Source organism: Leucopleurus acutus (genome assembly GCF_964270905.1).
Source record: "Leucopleurus acutus genome assembly, chromosome: 1".
Lineage (NCBI taxonomy): Eukaryota > Metazoa > Chordata > Mammalia > Artiodactyla > Delphinidae > Leucopleurus > Leucopleurus acutus.
Genome location: NC_139142.1, coordinates 85,023,914 through 85,044,180, shown reverse-complemented (window position 1 = coordinate 85,044,180; position 20,267 = coordinate 85,023,914). Strand labels below are relative to the sequence as shown.

The 20,267-nt window shown below is 41.2% G+C and overlaps 1 protein-coding gene across 1 annotated transcript in view; it reads right to left on the bottom strand.

The window, feature by feature from the left end:
* GANC (glucosidase alpha, neutral C) overlaps positions 1-20,267 on the bottom strand; it is a gene marked incomplete at its 3' end in the record, with an annotated part of 70,865 nt that overhangs the window by 10,329 nt on the left and 40,269 nt on the right. The window contains exons 11-20 of the mRNA XM_082835716.1: positions 19,702-19,937; positions 17,008-17,134; positions 16,010-16,089; positions 13,654-13,797; positions 12,454-12,550; positions 9,187-9,288; positions 7,634-7,877; positions 5,134-5,198; positions 4,478-4,554; positions 1,122-1,196 (exon numbers count right to left, since the gene is read on the bottom strand). Coding sequence (XP_082691842.1) covers positions 1,122-1,196; positions 4,478-4,554; positions 5,134-5,198; positions 7,634-7,877; positions 9,187-9,288; positions 12,454-12,550; positions 13,654-13,797; positions 16,010-16,089; positions 17,008-17,134; positions 19,702-19,937 — 1,247 coding nt within the window. The remainder of the gene's footprint in view (positions 1-1,121; positions 1,197-4,477; positions 4,555-5,133; positions 5,199-7,633; positions 7,878-9,186; positions 9,289-12,453; positions 12,551-13,653; positions 13,798-16,009; positions 16,090-17,007; positions 17,135-19,701; positions 19,938-20,267) is intronic.

Genomic DNA, 20,267 nt, shown 5'->3' with positions numbered 1-20,267 from the left:
TAGATGGGCCACCCTGAGTCTAAAATCATAACACATAGCCTCCCCTTGGGCCTAGAGGTCCAACTAAAAACTCATGTTTTCTGAGTTGGTGTTGTAGAAGAATATTCTGTATGGTGTGTGTGGAGACCATCATGTATACTCTCTGTTGTCAGTGTTATTATTTTTCTTAGACATACAAATGTAAATCAGAGTATGTTTTTTTGTTGTTGTTTTTGTTTTTGTTTTTGCGGTACACGGGCCTCTCACTGTTGTGGCCTCTCCCGTTGTGGAGCACAGGCTCCGAACACGCAGGCTCAGTGGCCATGGCTCACGGGCCCAGCCGCTCAGCGGCATGTGGGATCTTCCCGGACTGGGGCACGAACCCGTGTCCCCTGCATCGGCAGGCAGACTCTCAACAACTGCGCCACCAGGGAAGCCCCAGAGTATGTTTTTTATATTCTTTTTTTTTCTCACATTTAACAGCCTTATTGATATAATTCATGTCATACAATACACCCATTTATAGTGTACAAGTAAATGTTTTTTAGTATATTCAAAGTCATGCAACCATTACCATAATCAATTTAAAATCACCCCCAAAAGAAACACTATACCCATTAGTGGTCACTCCCCATTGCTCCCAAAACCCTCTCCCTGCCTTCAGCTCTAGGCAACTACTATCGTGCAGAACACTGATGTCCTTGGTTCTTTCTATGTAGGCACATGTTATGGACTAAATGTGTCCCCACAAAATTCACGTTGAAGCCCCAACCCCCAATGTGACTGTATTTGGAGACAGGGCCTTTACAGAGGTAATTAAGACTAAATCAGGTCATAGGAGTGGAGCCCTGATCCAAATGATTAGTGTTATAAGAGACAAGAGAGCTCACTCTCTCCCTCTGCCATGTGAGGACACAGCAAGGTGTCTGTCTACATGCCAGGAAGAGAGCCCTCACCAGGAACCGAATTGGTTGGAACCTTGATTTGGGACTTCTAGCCTCTAGAACTGTGAGAAAAGAAATTTCTGTTGTTGAAGCCACCCAGTCTATGGTATCCTGTCATGGCAGCCCGAGTAGACAAATACAGCACAATAGGTAAAATATTGTACAATAGGTAAAAATAACAGTCTGAAAATAACTTACCGTGTCCAAGGCTACTGGGATCTTTACAGTACATGCTCCTTCCCAATGAGCAAATGTCTTAGAGTCATACCAGACCTGAAAAGAAACAGACCCTATGAAAAAGAGTGTATAAGCAACTCTGTTCACAATTTCATTATTTAGTGAAACATCCATTTATCTGGATTTCAAATAACCAGAAAGCTAAAATAAATACAATTAAAAAAAAAAAAAACCTTGAGTAGAAGTTAGGAAGAACATATGCTTTTAAAAAGATCGCAAAGGAAAAACCTAGTACTGTGACGGATTAAGCTGACTAAAAGGCCATTCATTTTTCCATTCATCCATCCAAAAGTTATTTATAGATCAATCTACCATGCGCCCAGCATTGCTGGGTACACACGAGTGAACAGAAAGACACAGAACCTGCCCTCATGGATTTTACAGTCCAGTTGGCTTATAAAAACTTAATGATCAGGACCTCCCTGGTGGCGCCAGTGGTTAAGAATCCGCCTGCCAATGCAGGGGACACGGGCTTGAGCCCTGGTCCAGGAAGATCCCACATGCTGCGGAGCAACTAAGCCCATGTGCCACAACTACTGAGCCTGCGCTCTAGAGCCTGTGAGCCACAACTACTGAGCCCATGTGCCACAACTTCTAAAGCCCACATGCCTAGAGCCCGTACTCCACAAGAGAAGCTACTGCAGTGAGAAGCCTGCGCACCGCAACGAAGAGTAGCCCCCGCTTGCCACAACTAGAGAAAGCCTGCGTGCAGCAACAAAGACCCAATGCAGCCAAAAATAAATAAATAAATTTTTTTAAAAAAACAAAAAAACTTAATGATCTAGTAGTGAAAAAGACAATGGAAGAGAGAAAACCACAACAAAGCAGAAAAGCACATTGCAAGCAAACAGATTACAAATGAGGCAGGAGAAAAAAAAGTGTCGGACAAGGAAACAGATCTTAGAGAAAAACAAATGGAAGCTTGGATTACTACTATAGTGTCATTGTTTCTTAACAGAGTTCAATTCAGGGATGAGGTTCAAACTCTTACCTGAGAGGCCTGTCAAGGGGGTTTACTTGCTAAAGTGCCAAAAAAGTCCTGCAAAGTAATTTGGTGGGATAAATCCTTAAGATACCATCAGAAGCAGCATGAAAACAAAACCTTTTTCTCTCTTCTAGTTCAATATAATTTCTGGCAGCCACAGAGTCTATTTCGCAAGTTCACCTCCTGGGATTACCAGAGCCTTTATAAAGCTGGGCTGTTGAATCTGTCATTGTCTTGCTGTGAATGTGAGAGGGCTGTGACCTGACAGTTGCTAGCTACAGTGAACTCTTAATTCAACTGGATCAGCCCCACCTTGTCATGAAGTATTATCTTTGGCTGGATTCAATTTGCTAATGTTTTGTCAAGGATTTCTGCGTCTGTGTTTACAAGGGATATTGTCTTAGCTTTCTTTTCTCGTAATGTCTTTCTTTGGTGAAATCTACTAGCTTTAGATAAAAAACTGGTGGGAGTGAAAGGTAAAAAAAAAAAGGATTCAAACAATATTTGGGGATTTCCTGTCGACCATTTCCAGTCTAACTAACTGAAACGAGAGGTATAGAGTGTGTGCTCTGGTGCCATATTCAAAGATCTCCAGCCTAGGAAGCATACAACTGGCACAAAACATAATGTAGATCAGACCCAGAGCTTAGTCACCAAGCTCCTCACCCAGCAAGTACTTACAGAAGGCCTACTATGGGCCACGTGCCCATCTAGATGCTGGGGATACAGCAGAGACCATAACAGATAAAAATCACTGCCCTCAAAACGCTAACATTCTAATGGGAGAGATAAATAATAAACAAAACATAAACAAAACAAAACATAAACATAGAATGTTTAAAATGGCATGTTCTGTGGAGAAATATAAAGGACGAAGGAGGGCTGGACAGAACCGGGGCAGTGGGAGTAGTTTATAATCTTTTTTTAAATTTTATTTTATTTATTTATTTTTCCCTGCATTGGGTTTTTGCTGCTGCATGCGGGCTTTCTCTAGTTGCGGAGAGCAGGGGCTACTCTTTGTAGCAGTGCGCGGGCCTCTCATTGCATGGCTTCTCTTGTTGCAGAGCACGGGCTCTAGGAGCGTGGCCTTCAGTAGTTGTGGCACGTGGGCTCAGTAGTTGTGGCTCGCGGGCTCTAGAGTGCAGGCTCAGTAGTTGTGGCACATGGGCTTAGTTGCTCTGCAGCATGTGGGATCTTCCCGGACCAGGGCTCGAACCCGTGTCCCCTGCATTGGCAGGTGGATTCTTAACCACCGTGCCACCAGGGAAGCCCCGGTTTATAATCTTAAACAGGGTGTCAGAGAAGCCCTCCCCGATAAACAGATTTGCAGGAGAGGGAATGGGCCACACAGAAACACGGGGAAGGTGACAGCAAGGCCTTTAGATAGCTCCCTGCACAGTGTGATGCAATACTAGCTAACCAGCAAGGTAAAGTTCTGGCAAGAAACGGCTTGGCTTTCCTACCCAGGCTTTGGGAAGATGTAGCAAGAGAAACAATCACAGAACAGTCTGGGAAATAGTGTTGAAGGAATAGGTTACATAGTCACAACAATGTGATTGAAATGTTAATAGGTCATTATAGAAATTTGTGGCTAAGTCAGAAAGGGAGGTAGTTCTCAATAGGAACTTACGCTTTGTCAGAATCGACTTGAGAAACTCTCAGCAGAAATGCTTGGCAGGACAATTTATTTAGCTGTTGTTATATTTAACTTTTTTCTCAGGTTTCTGCTTGGCAGGGGAACCTTTGTAAAGAGCCCCACCTTCAGAACTACAAATTACTAGAGAAACCAAGCAGAAAGAACATCATTCATGAGCACTCTGTAGAAAAGCCTGGTTATTGTCATATCAGTAATGACAAGTGTAGTGGGCTGAATGGTGGCTCTTCAAAAAGATATATTTGCTTCCTAATCCCTGGACGGAGTGAATATTACTTTATATGGTAAGAGATTTGACTAAATTAAGGATCTTGAGATAAGGAGGTAATCTGGAATTATTCAGATGGTCACTAAATAACATCACAAGTGTCTTATAAGAGACAATGGTAAGGGAGACACAGACACACACTGTGAAGATGGAGGCATGGACTGAAGTGATGCAGCTACAAGCCAAGGAATGCCAAGGAGTGCAGGCAGCCACCAGAAGCTAGGAGAGCGGTATGGAACAGATTCTCCCTCAGAGCCTCCAGAAGGAACCAGCCCTGGTGACACCATGATTTCAGACTTCAAGCCTCCAGAACTGTGAGAGCACAAATTTTTGTCATTTTAAGCCACCAAGTTTGAAGGGAAGAGACGTGAGGCATGTAAGTTATGCGGATGTTTGTCATTTACTTTTACCTCACTTGATCCTGGCAGAAACACATCAACCACAGTAGCTTTTGGTTCTGTGACTGGGTGAACCAATAAAGCGCTTCCTGAAAAATAGAGAAGAAATAAAGTTGAATATCATGATAAGAGGTCTGAAAACATCCCTTCTCTTTGTGGTTTCAAAGACCACTCAACTGAACTTCTTGAAGGTAGAGATCTTGGTGAGTTGAACCAATGATTCATCAGGGAGATGCACTGTTAGTTAGAAAGAGGACAGGTGCTCAGAGGTAACTGTATTATTACCTGTCATTAATCCTCCTATGGTATAGTAGGATTACAGGCAGGGACCCTGACAAGTCTGGCACAAGTCTTTACTTTTTTCTACTTCCCTTCCCTGTGGTGGTATCATAAGGCTTAGGAGTGGACCCAGACAAGAATCCCAACTTACATCCACAAATAAAATGGGTTTGCGTGAAGTTAACATGTTATGCGAAGCGCTGCATGACAAGAGAATAGAGCTGTGATCCCACTAATACACTAAAGATCTTGGTGATGGAATTTCTTTTATTTTTGTTTTTGGCTTTCTTGAGATTAGGGATTTTTTAGCGTTCTTACACTAGAAAATACAATAAGAAAAACATAATTAAAGTATTTATCATAACTATAATTAATCAAGAAATGCTCACCCAGCATGTATTCATCTTCCACACCGAAAGTCTCTACTTCATCAGGGAACTCTACCCACAGAGGCCTGGGGAAAGGAAAAAAGAAATTTCAATATCATTAGATTTTTATTATAATTCAGTCACTTAGATTTTCAGTTTTATAACTATTCAAAGGAAATTGGAAAAAGCCAAGACTCTTTTTGTATGATTCATGATTTTATGAGGGCTTCCCTGGTGGTGCAGTGGTTAAGAATCTGCCTGCCAATGCAAGGGACACAGGTTCGAGCCCTGGTCCAGGAAGATCCCACATGCCATGGAGCAACTAAGCCTGTGTGCCACAGCTACCGAAGCCTGCGCGCCTAGAGCCCACGCTTTGCGACAAGAGAAGCCACCGTAATGAGAAGCCCGTGCACTGCAATGAAGAGTAGCCCCCGGGCTTCCCTGGTGGCGCAGTGGTTGAGAGTCCGCCTGCCAATGCAGGGGACACGGGTTCGTGCCCCGGTCTGGGAATATCCCACATGCTGCGGAGTGGCTGGGCCCGTGAGCCATGGCCGCTGAGCCTGCGCTCCGCAACGGGAAAGGCCACAACAGTGAGAGGCCTGCGTAATGCAAAAAAAAAAAAAAAAAAAAAAAGAGTAGCCCCCGCTCGCCGCAACTAGCAAAAGCCCACATGCAACAACGAAGACCCAACACAGACAAAAATAATAAATTAAACAAATACATTTATAAAAAAAGATTTTATGAGCACTTGTGATTACTATATATTTTTCTTATGTGAAAGAGCTATGTATTAGCTTAAATGGTTCAATGAAAGTTTGAGAATTCTGGTACCTGAAATTTCCCCTTCTTATTGTTGAGCACTAAATACTACTCTGACAGAATCGGAGCTTTGTCCAAGTCCAAATGCCTAACACGTTTGGTGTAAAACAACTTAAATGTTTGTAAAACCGAATTTTATAGTGTTGTAAAATCTGTGCCATTTTTCCATTCTGTCACTGCTTTTCATGAATCGTTAATCATTGCCTATTTAAATAAAAATAACTGGTTTTTCTTGTTCTCAAGCTGGCAACATTTTTGGAGGTTTCAGAAACTTGTGTGGGTTTTGAGTTTTGTTTTATTGTTATTGTACACAACTAACTAGGAGGCACGTGGGCTTATAAAAATCATAAAACTTTCAATATCTATGTATCTGGATATTAACCTGATGGTTCTAATATTATTTTCAATTTCATGAGGAAAAGATATTTTTTAATAAGAGAAACTTATTTTTAGTTTATTCAGTAGCCTTTGTAATAATCTATTCCTTTTCTACTAAATATAACAAAGCAGCGGTCTCTAAACCTGGTTGATGTCTAAAATCACCAGGGAAACTTCTAAAAAATATATATCCCTGGAACTTAACCAAGGGATTCCTAGTAGGTTGGTGGTATGGCCTTGGAATCTGTATTTCTCAAAAGCTCCTCGGATGATTCTGATCTGACCCAGGCTGAGGAACTGCTAATCTAGAGGTCTTGATGTATTTACTGTGTTTGTCTCTGTGTGTACCGTTCTCTAACCCAGAAAGTTGCTATTCACATCCCGTCTTCAAAATAGAATCAGAATATAACTCATACACTAGGAAAAGCCCTAAGGGTAAGATAGAGCTAAGCCTCGCAGAATAAGTTGTTCTTCATGAGAGGATGCTTGTGGGTGTTGGGATGAAAAAACAACTTTCCTCTACCTGTCTAGGTTCTTCTGGCTGGTCTAAGAATTAAATCGACATGAGAGTATTTAACAGGAGAAAATCAAATTTAATTATGAACATATGAGGGGGTTCCATAAAAATACGATGCCTAAGGACAAGATTGGCAATTGAGGCTCATATAACACCTGAGAAAAGGAGAAGGGCGTGCGTTTGGGACTTCAAAGGGGAGGAAGGATATTCACTCGGAGATGGAAAAACAAATGTTTGGTAAACAAATGTTTGCTGGGCCATGCAGAGACAATGGGACACAGAGAGGACTTCGGTCCCCATGTTCCCCCTACCATGCTTAGCTCAAATTCCTTGTAGATATCTCTGATGATAATGCACTTCCTGGACCAGGTCCTTTAACTAAATTCTTTTAGGCAGTTAAGGAGGAGGTTAAAAAGAAAGACTTCCTGAGCCTTTTGTTTCTTAAAAACAATCAGCCCCCAAGAATCCTCAAGCCAAAGAGACACATTTTGCGGTGGCAAGTTTTGTAGGGGAACTACATGGGTTAAATATTGGATGAATTCAGTTACAAAGTCACTTCCTTTTTCTTTTCTTTCTTTCTCCTACAGATATTAACACTTGAACCACCAAGTAGCAGGAGATCTAGTTTTCATCTTCTGTGACCTCCACTGCCTGACCCTGCTCACAGTTGGTGCTCAATAAGCCGATTGGCACTTGGTTAAACACCTGGCTTTTCTTTTGCAATCACTGTAATCACTCCACTGCCAGTGGCTGAGGGGATCTTCTGGTAGAGATTGGTTGCTGGTGTGACTGGTGAAGCCTGTTTACCTCATGACGGGTTGGGAAGCCACGTGTGCAGAGTAGAACAGAGAATACCAGTAGGGCAGGAGGGTGTAGCGCTCTCTGATGGCTTCTTGGATGAGCCGGGTGTGCTCCTCCCCAAAGAGCCAGGGTTCCCGTCGCTTGGTGTTCTTGGTGGCATGGCCACGGAAGAAGGGTTGGTAGGCTCCAGCCTGGTACCACCGCACTAGCAGCTCTGCCTTTGGATTCCCGATGAAGCCGCCTACATCCGCTGATTAGTCAATTAAGAAAGGTTGAGTCAGACACCCAGCCGTCTAACAGACGATGTACACAGGTAAGATAAGGCCTTGAAGACGGACAGGGCAAAGGCGCTGTATGCGCACTCAAAATGACAGCATAAAACTGTGGCCTCAAATTAGGGAGCACATACTAAAAAACTCAAGGCTGTTTGGGGATCTGACAGTACGCTCTTTGAATATATTTTTTTCCTGTCAAAAGGCTTTACTGTAAGATCAACATTTCTGTATGTCCTGAGCCCAGGTAACCCAGAAATTGCAAAATGTCTGCCTGATTCAATAAGTCTGTGTTTAGGGGTGGGGTGGCGGTTTGGCAATTGATTTTGTTTGAAATCAACAGCTGAAGCAAGATAAAAATTATAGAAAGAACTAAAGGGAAAGATATAATCAGAATTAGAGGTTTAGGGAGAAATTCGTGCTTATCCCTTAAGCAGGATACATATTCCTTGTATTGAATGTGGACCAATGCCATAAAAAACCACATCTATCAAAAAGTGATATTAAGGTGCTCCCAGGCCCACTGAAAACAAGGAGCAGCTGGACCTGTAGCCATGCTGAGCACCTTCCATACTGGGATCTCTCACCTGCAGGGAATTGTTAGGATTAGGGAAAGGCAGCCCATCAGAGAATCTTATTTTAATTAAATTTATCTTTTCCAAGAGTGTGTGTGTGTGTGTGTGTATTTAACAGTTAAAATGTGTCACAGGAGTTCTGTAAGGCTAAATTCTTTGTAGTTCTCTCCATTTTTCTCACTTTCAGGTAGAAAAGGCATGTTTTAAGAAGAGAAACTCAGTTATCAAGAGTGTCTAAGGAGGGAGCAGTAAGAGAATGAGGGAAAGAAACACTCTGGCTCACTTTCTGATGACTTTCTTCATGTTCTCAGTTCAGACAGTACACACACAGCTCTGAAGCATCCCCTTCACTCTCCTCTCTAGTCTGCTCTCCTTCACTCTCCTCATTTTCTCTTTCCCATGTTTACCCCTGTTTCCCATCCAAGTACTAACCAGGCCCGACCCTGCTTAGCTTCTGAAGTCAGAGGAGATCGGGCACGTTCAGGGTGGTATGGCCATAGAGTATCCCTGTTGAAAACAGCTCACAAGAAGAGATTTGTGACCAGCTTTGATGAAAATACCCTCCCTTTATATGGCTGATTGATTTTGTTCTGCAGTGGAGGCTAACAGCATTGTAAAGCAACCACACTCCAATAAAAATTAATAATAATAATAAAAAGAAAACACCCTCCCTTTGATTTTCTCTCACGTCAAGCTTGAGGATATCACTTACCTCCACAAAAAGAGATCCCAGTCACGCTGAGGGTGAGTAACATAGGGATAGAAATTTTCAGGTAACTCCACTTTGCTGTGTTGTCACCTGTCCACACAGCACCTTTGGTCATCAGTAAGAAGGTATTAAAAGAAAAAAAATCACAAATCAGCCCAGGTACTCAATTTCATATGTAGATTCCTTATTTGTAATAGGCAAACCAACATAAAGGAAAACATTTCTTTCTTTTTATATATTCTGGATACAAGTCCTTTGACAGATATATATGTATATTGCAAATATCTTCTCTCAGTCTGTGGCTTGACTTTCATTTTCTTAACAATATCTTTGAAAGGGCATAAGTTTTTAATTTCGATGAAGTCCAGTTTATCTTTTTTTATTTTATGGTTCATGTTTTTTGTGTTCTAGCTAAGAAAGTCCCAAAGTCACAAAGATTTTCTATGTTTTCTTCTAGAAGCTTTTTGTTTGTCATAGCTTTTATAATTTAGGTCTATATTCCATTTTGAGTTACTTTGTGTCTATGGTGTAAGAGTCAAGGTTCTTCCCCCTCCCCCACATGGATACCCCACGTGCCAGCACGATTTATTGAAAAAACTCCTTTCTCCATTGAATTGCCTTAGCAACTTTGTTGCTAATTATTTGATCATATATGTGTGGGACCCCTTCTGGATTCTCTATCCTGTTCCATTAATCTATATGCCTATCCACCACACACCGCCCCTAACTCCACAAAATCCTCTATAAGAGGACTTAAGACGGTACAAGGGAGACATAATAGCAGCAATAACAATAGTTAACATTTACAGAGCCCTCACTGAGCCAGGTGTTACGTTGCTTTGCCTGTATTATCCCACTTAATCATTACAACAACTCTATCAGGTAAACATTGTTTAACTTTATTTTACAGTGAGGGAAATATGGCAAACAATGGATATGGTAGCATTTGAGCTCAGGCAGTCTGACTCTAAAGTCAGTGCTCTTGCGCACTGAATAGTTGATAAGAGCTTGTAAAGGTATATAACACTAAAGAGGATCATAAAAGGAAAAAAACTCTTACGTTACTAAGTCTAGATTACTCCTGAAACATTTTTGTCAATCTTTTACCAAAATACTTTTGGTAGCTATTTTTGCTTTAATATTCTGTAGAAATTTTAGGCTGTCCTATGGGGAGCAAAGAAAAATATTTTCGAGGGACTTTTAAAATAGTATTCTCATAATTTCTCCTTGACTTCAGATGAGATATGTACATATCTGCATAATGATGTTGAAACCCACATGACAACATTCTTATCAAGAAACGAAGTTCATGTAAACGTTCAGATGTTTTCAGGTCTCATGTGGTTGTTCTGCTGAAAGCTCTCTCTGGCTATTGGTCTCAGCATAGAACTTGACACAGCAGTGTTCTCTGTAATGCCTCACTTGCTATGGTTTGGGGCAAATCGATAGCTTCACACAGAGTACTGAAGACTAGGCAGTGAGCCAATATTTAAGAGATCAAAGATTACTTAGTATGCGTATCTTCTGTTATCTTCTTTGTAAATTGGAGTATAGTGGATTTACAATGTTGTGCTAATTTCTACTGCACAGCAAAGTGATCCAGTTATACATATATATACAGTTTTTAAAATTCTTTTCCATTGTGGTTTCTCTCAGGACATTGAATATAGTTCCCTGTGCTACACAGCAGGACCCATTGTTTATCCATTCTCTATGTAATAGTTTGCATCTGCTAACCCCAAACTCCCAGTCCATCCCTCCCCCACCCCCGTTATCTTTTTTAAACTGCTGCTTATAAGTGTTTTCATTCAAAGACTTTACTTGTTATAGTGATTAAAAGGGATACTTGTAGAGAATTTGGAAAATAGAGATAAGTAAAAAGAAGAAAATTAAAATCACTCATAATCACCACAGTATTATAATTACTTAGATTACTACCTACATATATTTATTTTTTTTAACAAAATCAGGATAATATATAAACATTTAGGCTTTCTGCTTTTTTTTTCTTTTATCATGTCACAAAAATTTTCTCATGCAATTAATGCTACTATATTAAATAGCCTTATGATAGTCTATCATACGGATATACCATAATTTAATAACTATTCCCGTATTGTTGGATATTTGTATTTTCTTTAATTTTTATTTTAAGGACTAATGCTGAGTATCTCTGTACTTGAATCTTTGCCTGATGATTATATTTTGGCGTCTTTCAGAGTGCCATTGGGGCTGGTTTTCAGGGGTGGAGTAGGAGGCCTAATATTGTCTGTGGTACAATAAAGGCTGGATTCCTCAAACTAGGACCTAAGCTTCAGGTTATTTATGCAAGGCCAGGGGACTTAAAATAGCCTTCCTGCCACAGGGTGGTTAAGTTGAACTAGATCTACATTAGCTAGTAAACCGGATCCAGTTATAGATGACGCTGACCACAAGCAAAAGCTGGGTCTATTTTAAACCACATTGCTGAGTGGAACAGGTGGTTGAAGGAATGTGTTAAAGTATATTTTCTCTGGTCTTGATAAATAAAAGAGACAGGATCAGAGATGACCATCCCAGGCCCTAGAGTCTGTCACACAGAGTGAAGTAAGTCAGAAAGAGAAAAACAAATATCGTATGCTAACACATATATATGGAATCTAAAAAAAAAAAGGTTCTAAAGAACCTAGGGGCAGGACAGGAATAAAAATGCAGATGTAGAGAATGGACTTGAGGACACGGGGAGGGGGAAGGGTAAGCTAGGACGAAGTGAGAGAGTGGCATTCACATATATACACTACCAAATGTAAAACAGCTAGTGGGAAGCAGCCGCATAGCACAGGGAGATCAGCTCGGTGCTTTGTGACCACCTAGGGGGTGGGATAGGGAGGGTGGGAGGGAGACACAAGACGGAGGAGATATGAGGATGTATGCATATGTATAGCTGATTCACTTTGTTATACAGCAGCAACTAACACAACAATGTAAAGCAATTATACTCCAATAAAGATGTTAAAAAAAAAGATGACCATCCCAGCAAACAGATACTCTGAAGTCATTCTCCCAACAACTAAGTGTCCAGTTCTTCAGTGGGAAAAAAGTAACTAAACTTTATTAAAATTGGTTTACTCAGTCTCAAAGGACAAAATGCACACTTCAGAGCACACTGCTCTCTACAATCTAAGACCTGACCTACTGAAAAGGAAGGCATCAACACAGTAGCACCATCTGTCAAAAGAGACAGATTGCTAGCTTGTGTTTTTAAGTCTGATCATATGAACCAGTCCTTACCATATCTTTGTGATCCAGCAAAGAAAGAACGTGTAAGAACAAAGGGTCTCTCCTTCCCTTTAGATCGTTGGATCAGTCCTTCTGCAGTGGCCATTTGCTATAAAGTCAAAGGAGAAAAATTTCAAAGAGATGACTGGATTATGTCACTGTGCAGACATCTCCAATAAGCTATTTCACATGCAAAAAGTAAATAGTAGGTGGGAATGTGAAATGGAAAATATTAAAAATCTGCCCAATAATTTTCATGATGTAATGAAACTACTCTAAATTCCCCTATTAAAAGAGTGAAACAATTTATCTCATTAAAATAGCAATGAAATAATAGTAAATAATAGTATTTACTTGGTGCTTACTATTGTGAGGCATTTTTATAAGATTTTCTCTAGTAACCTACACAAAAACCTCTGAGACTGATTCAGAGAGGTTAAGTGACTGGCCCTGGCCTACATAAGAAAATTCTCCAGCTATAAAGTATTGCTAGTTTACAGTTATAGCAAGAGGCTGTGTAGAGAAGTACACAGATAGCATCTGAAAATCGTGCTATATGTAGCCAGCAGCTCCCGCTGGAAAACAGCAATTTGTGGGAGGCCCACAGGAACACCATTACATTTTGAAGATAACAAAGAACCAAGGACATAAATTAGGGCAAGTGACTGCCAAGTTTTTTGGATGTGACTGGCAAGTGGAAAACAATTCTACCACCTTCTATTGAGAAGGCTAAGTACTTAAGGAAGGCTTTCTACATTTAGAAGTATACATATTGAAATTGTGCATCTGTGTTCTAAATCTTACTCCCCTGGTATGAATATAAGACTTGCTGTATTTAGACGTTTGTGAAGTTTAAAAAAATCTGTTTTAATTGCCTTTGTTTACGTATTTATACACAGCCTACTTCAATAAAAGGTTTGAGGTATTATCTAATGCCATGTACTAATGGCTCCTGTCAAGGAAGATGTTTCTATGTTATCATTAATCAACTAATATCTATAAATTAATCAAGTTCATTATAGATGGAAAAGATGCAAAGGGAGAAATAATGAGTCTTATACTGGCTACAACCTGATAAGACCCATTGTATCAACAGTTGTCAGAAAAGACACACAAAGAAATGAACTGTATAGCATGGTTGTTAAAGCAAATGACTTTCAGCCCAAAAGTCAGGGCACATGGATCCAGGTGGCTGCTTTTTAGACGTTTTACCTGATAAAAGCCATAGATGTTGTGAAGTTCTCGGTGCTCCCAGTTGCCATGATGAATGGCATTCTTCTGCATGGTTAGTTCTGGCCCTCTAAAGACAGAGGGCTCATTCATGTCGTTCCATATGTGGAGGATGTCAGTAGATCCCTAGGAAGTCAATCTTGGTCATGATAAAACTCCTACAGTGACAAGGTTAATATGATAGCCGTCCCTATTCCTCTTTCTTACTCCATTTAATTTATTATTTGTTATGTTTATTATCTATGCTCTGTCCCCTGCTAGGTTAAAAGTTCCACAGGGCAGGGAATTTTGTCTGTTTTGTTCATTGATAAATCCCAAACACCTAGAACAACCTAAATGGCAGAGGGTTCTCAATAAGTACTTGTTGAGTACTTATGAATGAAAGAGTGCTGGGCTGTACTCCCATGTGGCCCACAGGTCTGCTCTGAGACCCCCGGAGAACCACTACAGGAAAGGTTGTGAATGTTCACAATTAGGCTCTACATCATCCATCATCTGCTACAACTCTTAACTATGGGCAATTATAGCTGTCCATGAAAAGATTCCCCCTTCCCTCGAACACTATGAAAGGTTTGACAGCTAGGATACCCGTTTGTTAGCAGGATCTATAGTGTGTGTTCTACATAGAATTGTTAGTTTTAGAGTGGGAAGGGGCTGTTGAGTCATGTAGTTAACATGGTGCTGCAATCCCTTTATAGAATCCCTGGTCTCTCAGCATTTGACTCAATAGCTACAATGACCGGGAGTCCCTCAGGCAGCTCATTCCATTATCTTCTGAAAGTCTTTCTCCTTGTAACATCCTCTCACAGGGCCTAGCTTGCCTTCTGGGATACCACAGAATACATCTGCTGCCTCCCCGACATGGTAGCCTTTCAAATGACTGGAGGAGGCTTATATGTTTTCTTTTGACTCTTTACTTTGAATTATTTCTAATCATGTATACTTCTATGAACGCGGCTATATGGGTTCCAAATATTTAACCACTTTGACTGTTCTTTTTAGCACCCTCTAAGGCAGGGGTTGGCAAACTTTTTCTGGAAGGACCAGACAGTAAATATTTTCAACTTTTCAGGCCATAAGGCCTCTTTTTCAATAACCCAACCCAGCTATAGTTATGTGCAAGCAGCCTAGACAATAGGGAAACAAATGAGCAAGGCCAGATTGGCCCACGTGTTCTTTACCCCTGCTCTAAGTTATTTTCTATATCCTAATACAGGATGCTCAGAAACTAGAGTTTAGTGGTTAAGAGCTGGGCTTGGGAGACAGACCTGAGTTCAAATCTTAGGTCCACCACTTACTAGATGGGTGAACTTAGCAGGTTTTTACACTTGTCCATGCCTTGATTTCCTCACCTGTGGGATTAGAGTTAATTACAATTCCAACTTCAAAGAGTTATTGTGAAGATGAAATGGTATAATGCACACAAAGTGAGTAGCATAGTGCTTGGCACACAGCACATACTGTTTATATCAGACATCATTATTCTCATCACCACCGCTGATTGAAAACGGTTCTCTAGATGTGGCCTCTCCAGTTCTCTCTGTGATTCTTATAAGGTTTTAAGAATTATTATTGTACCTTACTTTTAATATCACGTTATACTTTGCAAGATACTTTCTCATATATCATTATCATCATCATTAATAATATTATACAATACTATTTTATGTAAAAATTTATACAGTTTGAAAATATAATAAGTCTCTATTATTAAGTACTTTGATATATCATAGAGTCTATCATAATAGAAGTCAAAATCACAGCTTTTGTGCACTTGGTAATTCATATGGTACCACCAAGGTCTGTAATGTGGTTGGCATCCCCGTCTTTTTTTTAAGATTTATTTTATTACTTATTTATTTAATTTCCTTTTGGCTGCGTCAGGTCTTAGTTGCGGCACATGGAAACTTTGTTGAGGCATGTGGGATCTTTTGTTGAGGCGCGTTGGTGGCACAGGCTTCTCTCTAGTTGTGGCGTGTGGGTTTTCTCTCTCTAGTTGTGACGCGCAGGCTCCAGGGGACGTGGCCTCTGTAGTTTGCGGCACACAGGCTCTCTTGTTGAGGCGCCCAAGCTCAGTAATTGTGGCGTGCGGGCTTAGTTGCCCCATGGCATATGGGATCTTAGTTCCCTGACCAGGGATTGAACCCACGTCCCCTGCATTGTAAGGTGGATTCTTTACCACTGGACCACCAGGGAAGTCCCTGGCATCTCTGTCTTTTCATACAAGTATTATTTATCAAGAGCTACTCAGTGAAGCAGAGTAGCTCTATTTAATCACTTTTTTCCCTTACTTTATCCTTCCAAGTAACTAGGAAAGAGCAAAAGAATAAAAACAAACCTGATAAACAGGGAAAGCAAAAAGACTGGAATACCACTCTCTGACTTTGGGACTGGTAAAATCCAGGTAAGAGGAGAGACCTGCAGAGGCAGAGGAGTAGACAGCCTGTTAGGAATGGTGCTCCTCATGGTAATATATCTGTAAAGAAGAATATCAGATGTGAAAGCTGGGTAATGAATGGGCACCTCACATCAAATGTGAAAGATAGCTGATGCAGAGGCACGGTCTGGTGAGAAACGAATGAAGAAGGCAATGCTGGACTCCAGTGACAATCACTAGCTCTCTCAAGCTCAGCAGCCAGGGGAATGCCAATGAACAAGCATCAGGATGGAGCCTGTCCCTCACTGATGGCCTCAGACAGGCCCAGTAAGGATGGCAGATAGCCTGGAGTGACCTCTCTGTTCTTAAAGAGAGGAGAGACATGTTTATAAGTGGTATAGGGAGAAGAGGAATGCGTGTGGTTTCTCTACAGTGCATGGACTTGTGATAGAGTGCTATCATATGACAGAGTGGTGATTCCCTTTTGTCCTTGAGGAGTTTTTACCAAGGCTTTAAACTAATAATTTCTGAAATGAAGACTTCAGAGTTGTCAGGGGCAGCTGAGGTCACTCATGAAAGGCTGGGAAGTCAAAACTATGGGCTAACAGGGCAAAGAAGAATCACAGGGAGAGAGATTGCAGGATTCTTCTTCTTTCTTCCTCTTTCTCCTCCTCTCATTTTCTCATTCCCTGGCTTTTAATTTTTATTTGCTTAGGGAAATAGCAAGTCACTGGGGTTTGCTTGTTAATTTTTCATTCATTCATTGACTTATAAATGTATACAAAGAACACTGTACCAGATGTTAAATGAAAGATATAAAAGAAGATAATACTATCATCTTTAAGGAAAGGCACATAAATGTAGCATGTGACAACTACAAGAAATTAGAAAGATGGCCATGCAACCTTCATTAGTTGGGACTGAACAGTGGATAACAGGTGTATCAAATGACATCTTACCAGGCCAGCATACACCTTCAAAGTCTCCCCCTTCATGATTCCTCACAAAGAAGCCCTGTTCTTTGGCCTTAGCATACACTAAGTAGTCGGGATCAATCTTGATGTGGGGGTCACTAATGACCACAAGCTGTTAGGACATAAAGGTTTAAAGATTTCATCAGTTTTATATGAGCCATATGTTCATTTACTTGTTTTCATCATAGTTTTGGCATTCAAATTTTACTCAAAACAGCTACTATTACTGAAATATTTCAGACACCAGTAAAATCCTATAAACTTTCATGGGCTTATGGGAATATAAATTGATATCAGAACCAGGCCCATCCTTTTTCACAATTATTGCTGCCCCACCAATACATGTTCTTAAGATCACATTTATTAGGCTTCTATCTCTCTGTGGTGCTGGGTGCTTTACATAAAGGATTAAGCAGGCAAGGTCCCTGCTCCCTAGAAAGCCAGAGGCTAAGATAACACAAAAGAAAACATTAAAGAAAAGAAACTAGCATATTAAAAACAAAAAATAATCCCCAAACCTAAATATGGTACAGCCATATTTAGGAAGGAGGTTTGAGAAGAGCTGTGATCACAGCACTATTCTCCACTATCTCTCCCTGCCCTTCTAATACCATCACTTCCACCTACTCGGGGGCCTCAAAACCACTTTATTTGGCTACAATAACCTTCTAATAATCCTTCCTCATATCTATCCAAATCTATTCTACATACTAAAGTTTAATTCTCCATTGCTCAAAAACTTACAAAATTTTTTAATTGTGGTAAAATATGCATAACATAAAATTCACCATCTTAACCAACTTTAAGCATACAGTTCAACAGTGTCAAAAAGATTCACAGTGTTGTACAATGTCTAGAACTCTTTTCATCTTGTAAAACTGAAACTCTATACCTATTAAAAACAACTTCCCGGGACTTCCCTGGTGGTCCAGTGGCTAAGACTCCGTGCTCCCAGTGCAGGGGGCCCGGGTTCAATCCCCGGTCAGGGATCTAGATCCCACATACCACAACTAAGAGTTCGCATGCCACGACTAAAGATCCCGCATGCTGCAACTAAAAGATCCCACGTGCAGCAACTAAAACCTGGTGCAGCCAAATGAATAAATAAATATTAAAAAATAATACTCAAAACCCCCCCCCCAAAAAACAGAAAAACAACTTCCCACTCCCTCCTCCCCACCAGCCTTTGGCTACCACCATTCTTCTTTCTGCCTCTATGATTTTGACTACTCTAGGTATTACAGATTAGTGAAATCATACAGTACTTGTCTTTTTTTTTTTTTTTTTTTTTTGCGGTACGCAGGCCTCTGTTGTGGCCTCTCCCGTTGCAGAGCACAGGCTCCGGACGCGCAGGCTCAGCGGCCATGGCTCACGGGCCCAGCCGCTCCGCGGCATGTGGGACCTTCCCGGACCAGGGCACGAACCCGTGTCCCCTGCATCGGCAAGCAGACTCTCAACCACTGCGCCACCAGGGAAGCCCAGTATTTGTCTTTTTGTGACTGGATTATTTCACTTAGCATAATGCCCTTAAGGTTCATCCATGTTGCAGCATGTATCAGAAAGTCCTTCCTTTTAAAGGCTGTATAATTTTGCATTGTATATGTATACCACGTTTCCTTTATCCGTTCATCTGTCGATGGTCTCTTGGGCTGCTTCCATAATAAATGCCTGATAAATGGTAGGTGTTTATTAACTGGCAGATTAAGAATTAACAGCATTGGCTCTGACCACCTGTGAAAGGCCTGGGGCTCAATGCAATGGGTTGAAAAGGCAACTTTAATCTTGGATCCATTTATGTGATACATATGGGGTTCCTCCCTTTTCCTCTCTTGTTTTTTTCTCCTTCACCCTTTTCATTATTGCTATCACTCCCCCCCCGCCCCGCATTACACACTTTCCAGTGTCTTCTCCCTGTCCTCATTTTCTATTTTAGTTCTTTCCTTGGCCATATGGACAGATGGAGTCCATCAGGGAAGCATGCAGGAAAAATGGTGTAATAAAGAAACTGACTCCATTTCTGAGCGACTGTTAAGAGTTTCAAGCCCCATCACTCCCCCTTAGCCTTCCACCCACATCCGTGTGTACTGACAGAGAAAGCCCTGATGCTCCCTTCTTTGATGCCAACAGGAAGTTCAAACCACACAAGCCCTGGTGCATGCACAGGAATCCTCACTTGAGTTCAACCCTCTAACCACCTTAAAACCTTAAAACCTGATCCTGTCTCCTTTCCCAGCTCTCTCAGGCCAATTTCAAAGGAGCTTGGGAGCTAGTCTGCTCCCCCAAGAACACCTCACTATGGGACTAATTAGCCTTTTCATACCCTCTTGGTGCCAGTGTGACATACTCAATCGTGACATCAAAATCAAATATTGCATCATGGGGTGCATCCATCACAGCACTACAGGGTGGCCACAACGAATGGGACTGAATGCTAGGCCCCTTCATCCTTACGGGGACCTAGACCACTGAGGCAGGGATGGATGGACTGCTAAGGCAGGGATGGATGGCAGGGATGGCCACCTTCTCACCATTGCTTTTCTGTTATCACAGTTACAGTTACAACTGAAGGTACTATTTTCCTGGCCATTTTTTACCAGATGGTTCTCTTCCACTAATGTATCAAGGCAACTTTAAAAAATGCTTTGTAATGAAAAGGTTCAGAGTGCTGGCTTATTTTACCTTACGTTTTTTGCTCCTGAGCAGCTCTTGCATCCTTTTGGGGTTTGGGAACCTTTTCTTGTCCCAGGTGAAGTACCTCTTGCCTTCAGTGTGCTCTATGTCCAGCCACATGACATCGTAAGGAATGTCATGTTCATCAAATCCTGCATCCACTGCCTTTACATCATGCTCATCTTCGTAGTTCCAGCGGCACTGATGGTACCCCAAGGAGAAGAGAGGGGGCATGGCTTGTGTGCCTAAAAGGGGGAGATGACAACTGAGCCAATTACCACCACAATGATAATTATACAGTTGATAAATGTTTCCTGAATGTCTACAAGGTCTAAGCACTGAGCCTGGTACTTAGAATATCAAGAAGAAAGCAGAGTCCCTACCCTCAAGTGCTGTGGGACTGCAGAGGGGCTGATAAATTTTGGCTGCAGTGAAGTATGGAGTCTTGAAAGGCTTCACAGAGGTGGTAACACTTGGTTAGAATGTTGAAGAATAAGTAAGAGTATTCTCAGGCAGGGAGAATGAATAGATCATTGAGGCACAGGAAATAGAAAAGATATGGAGGCAGAGAAGGA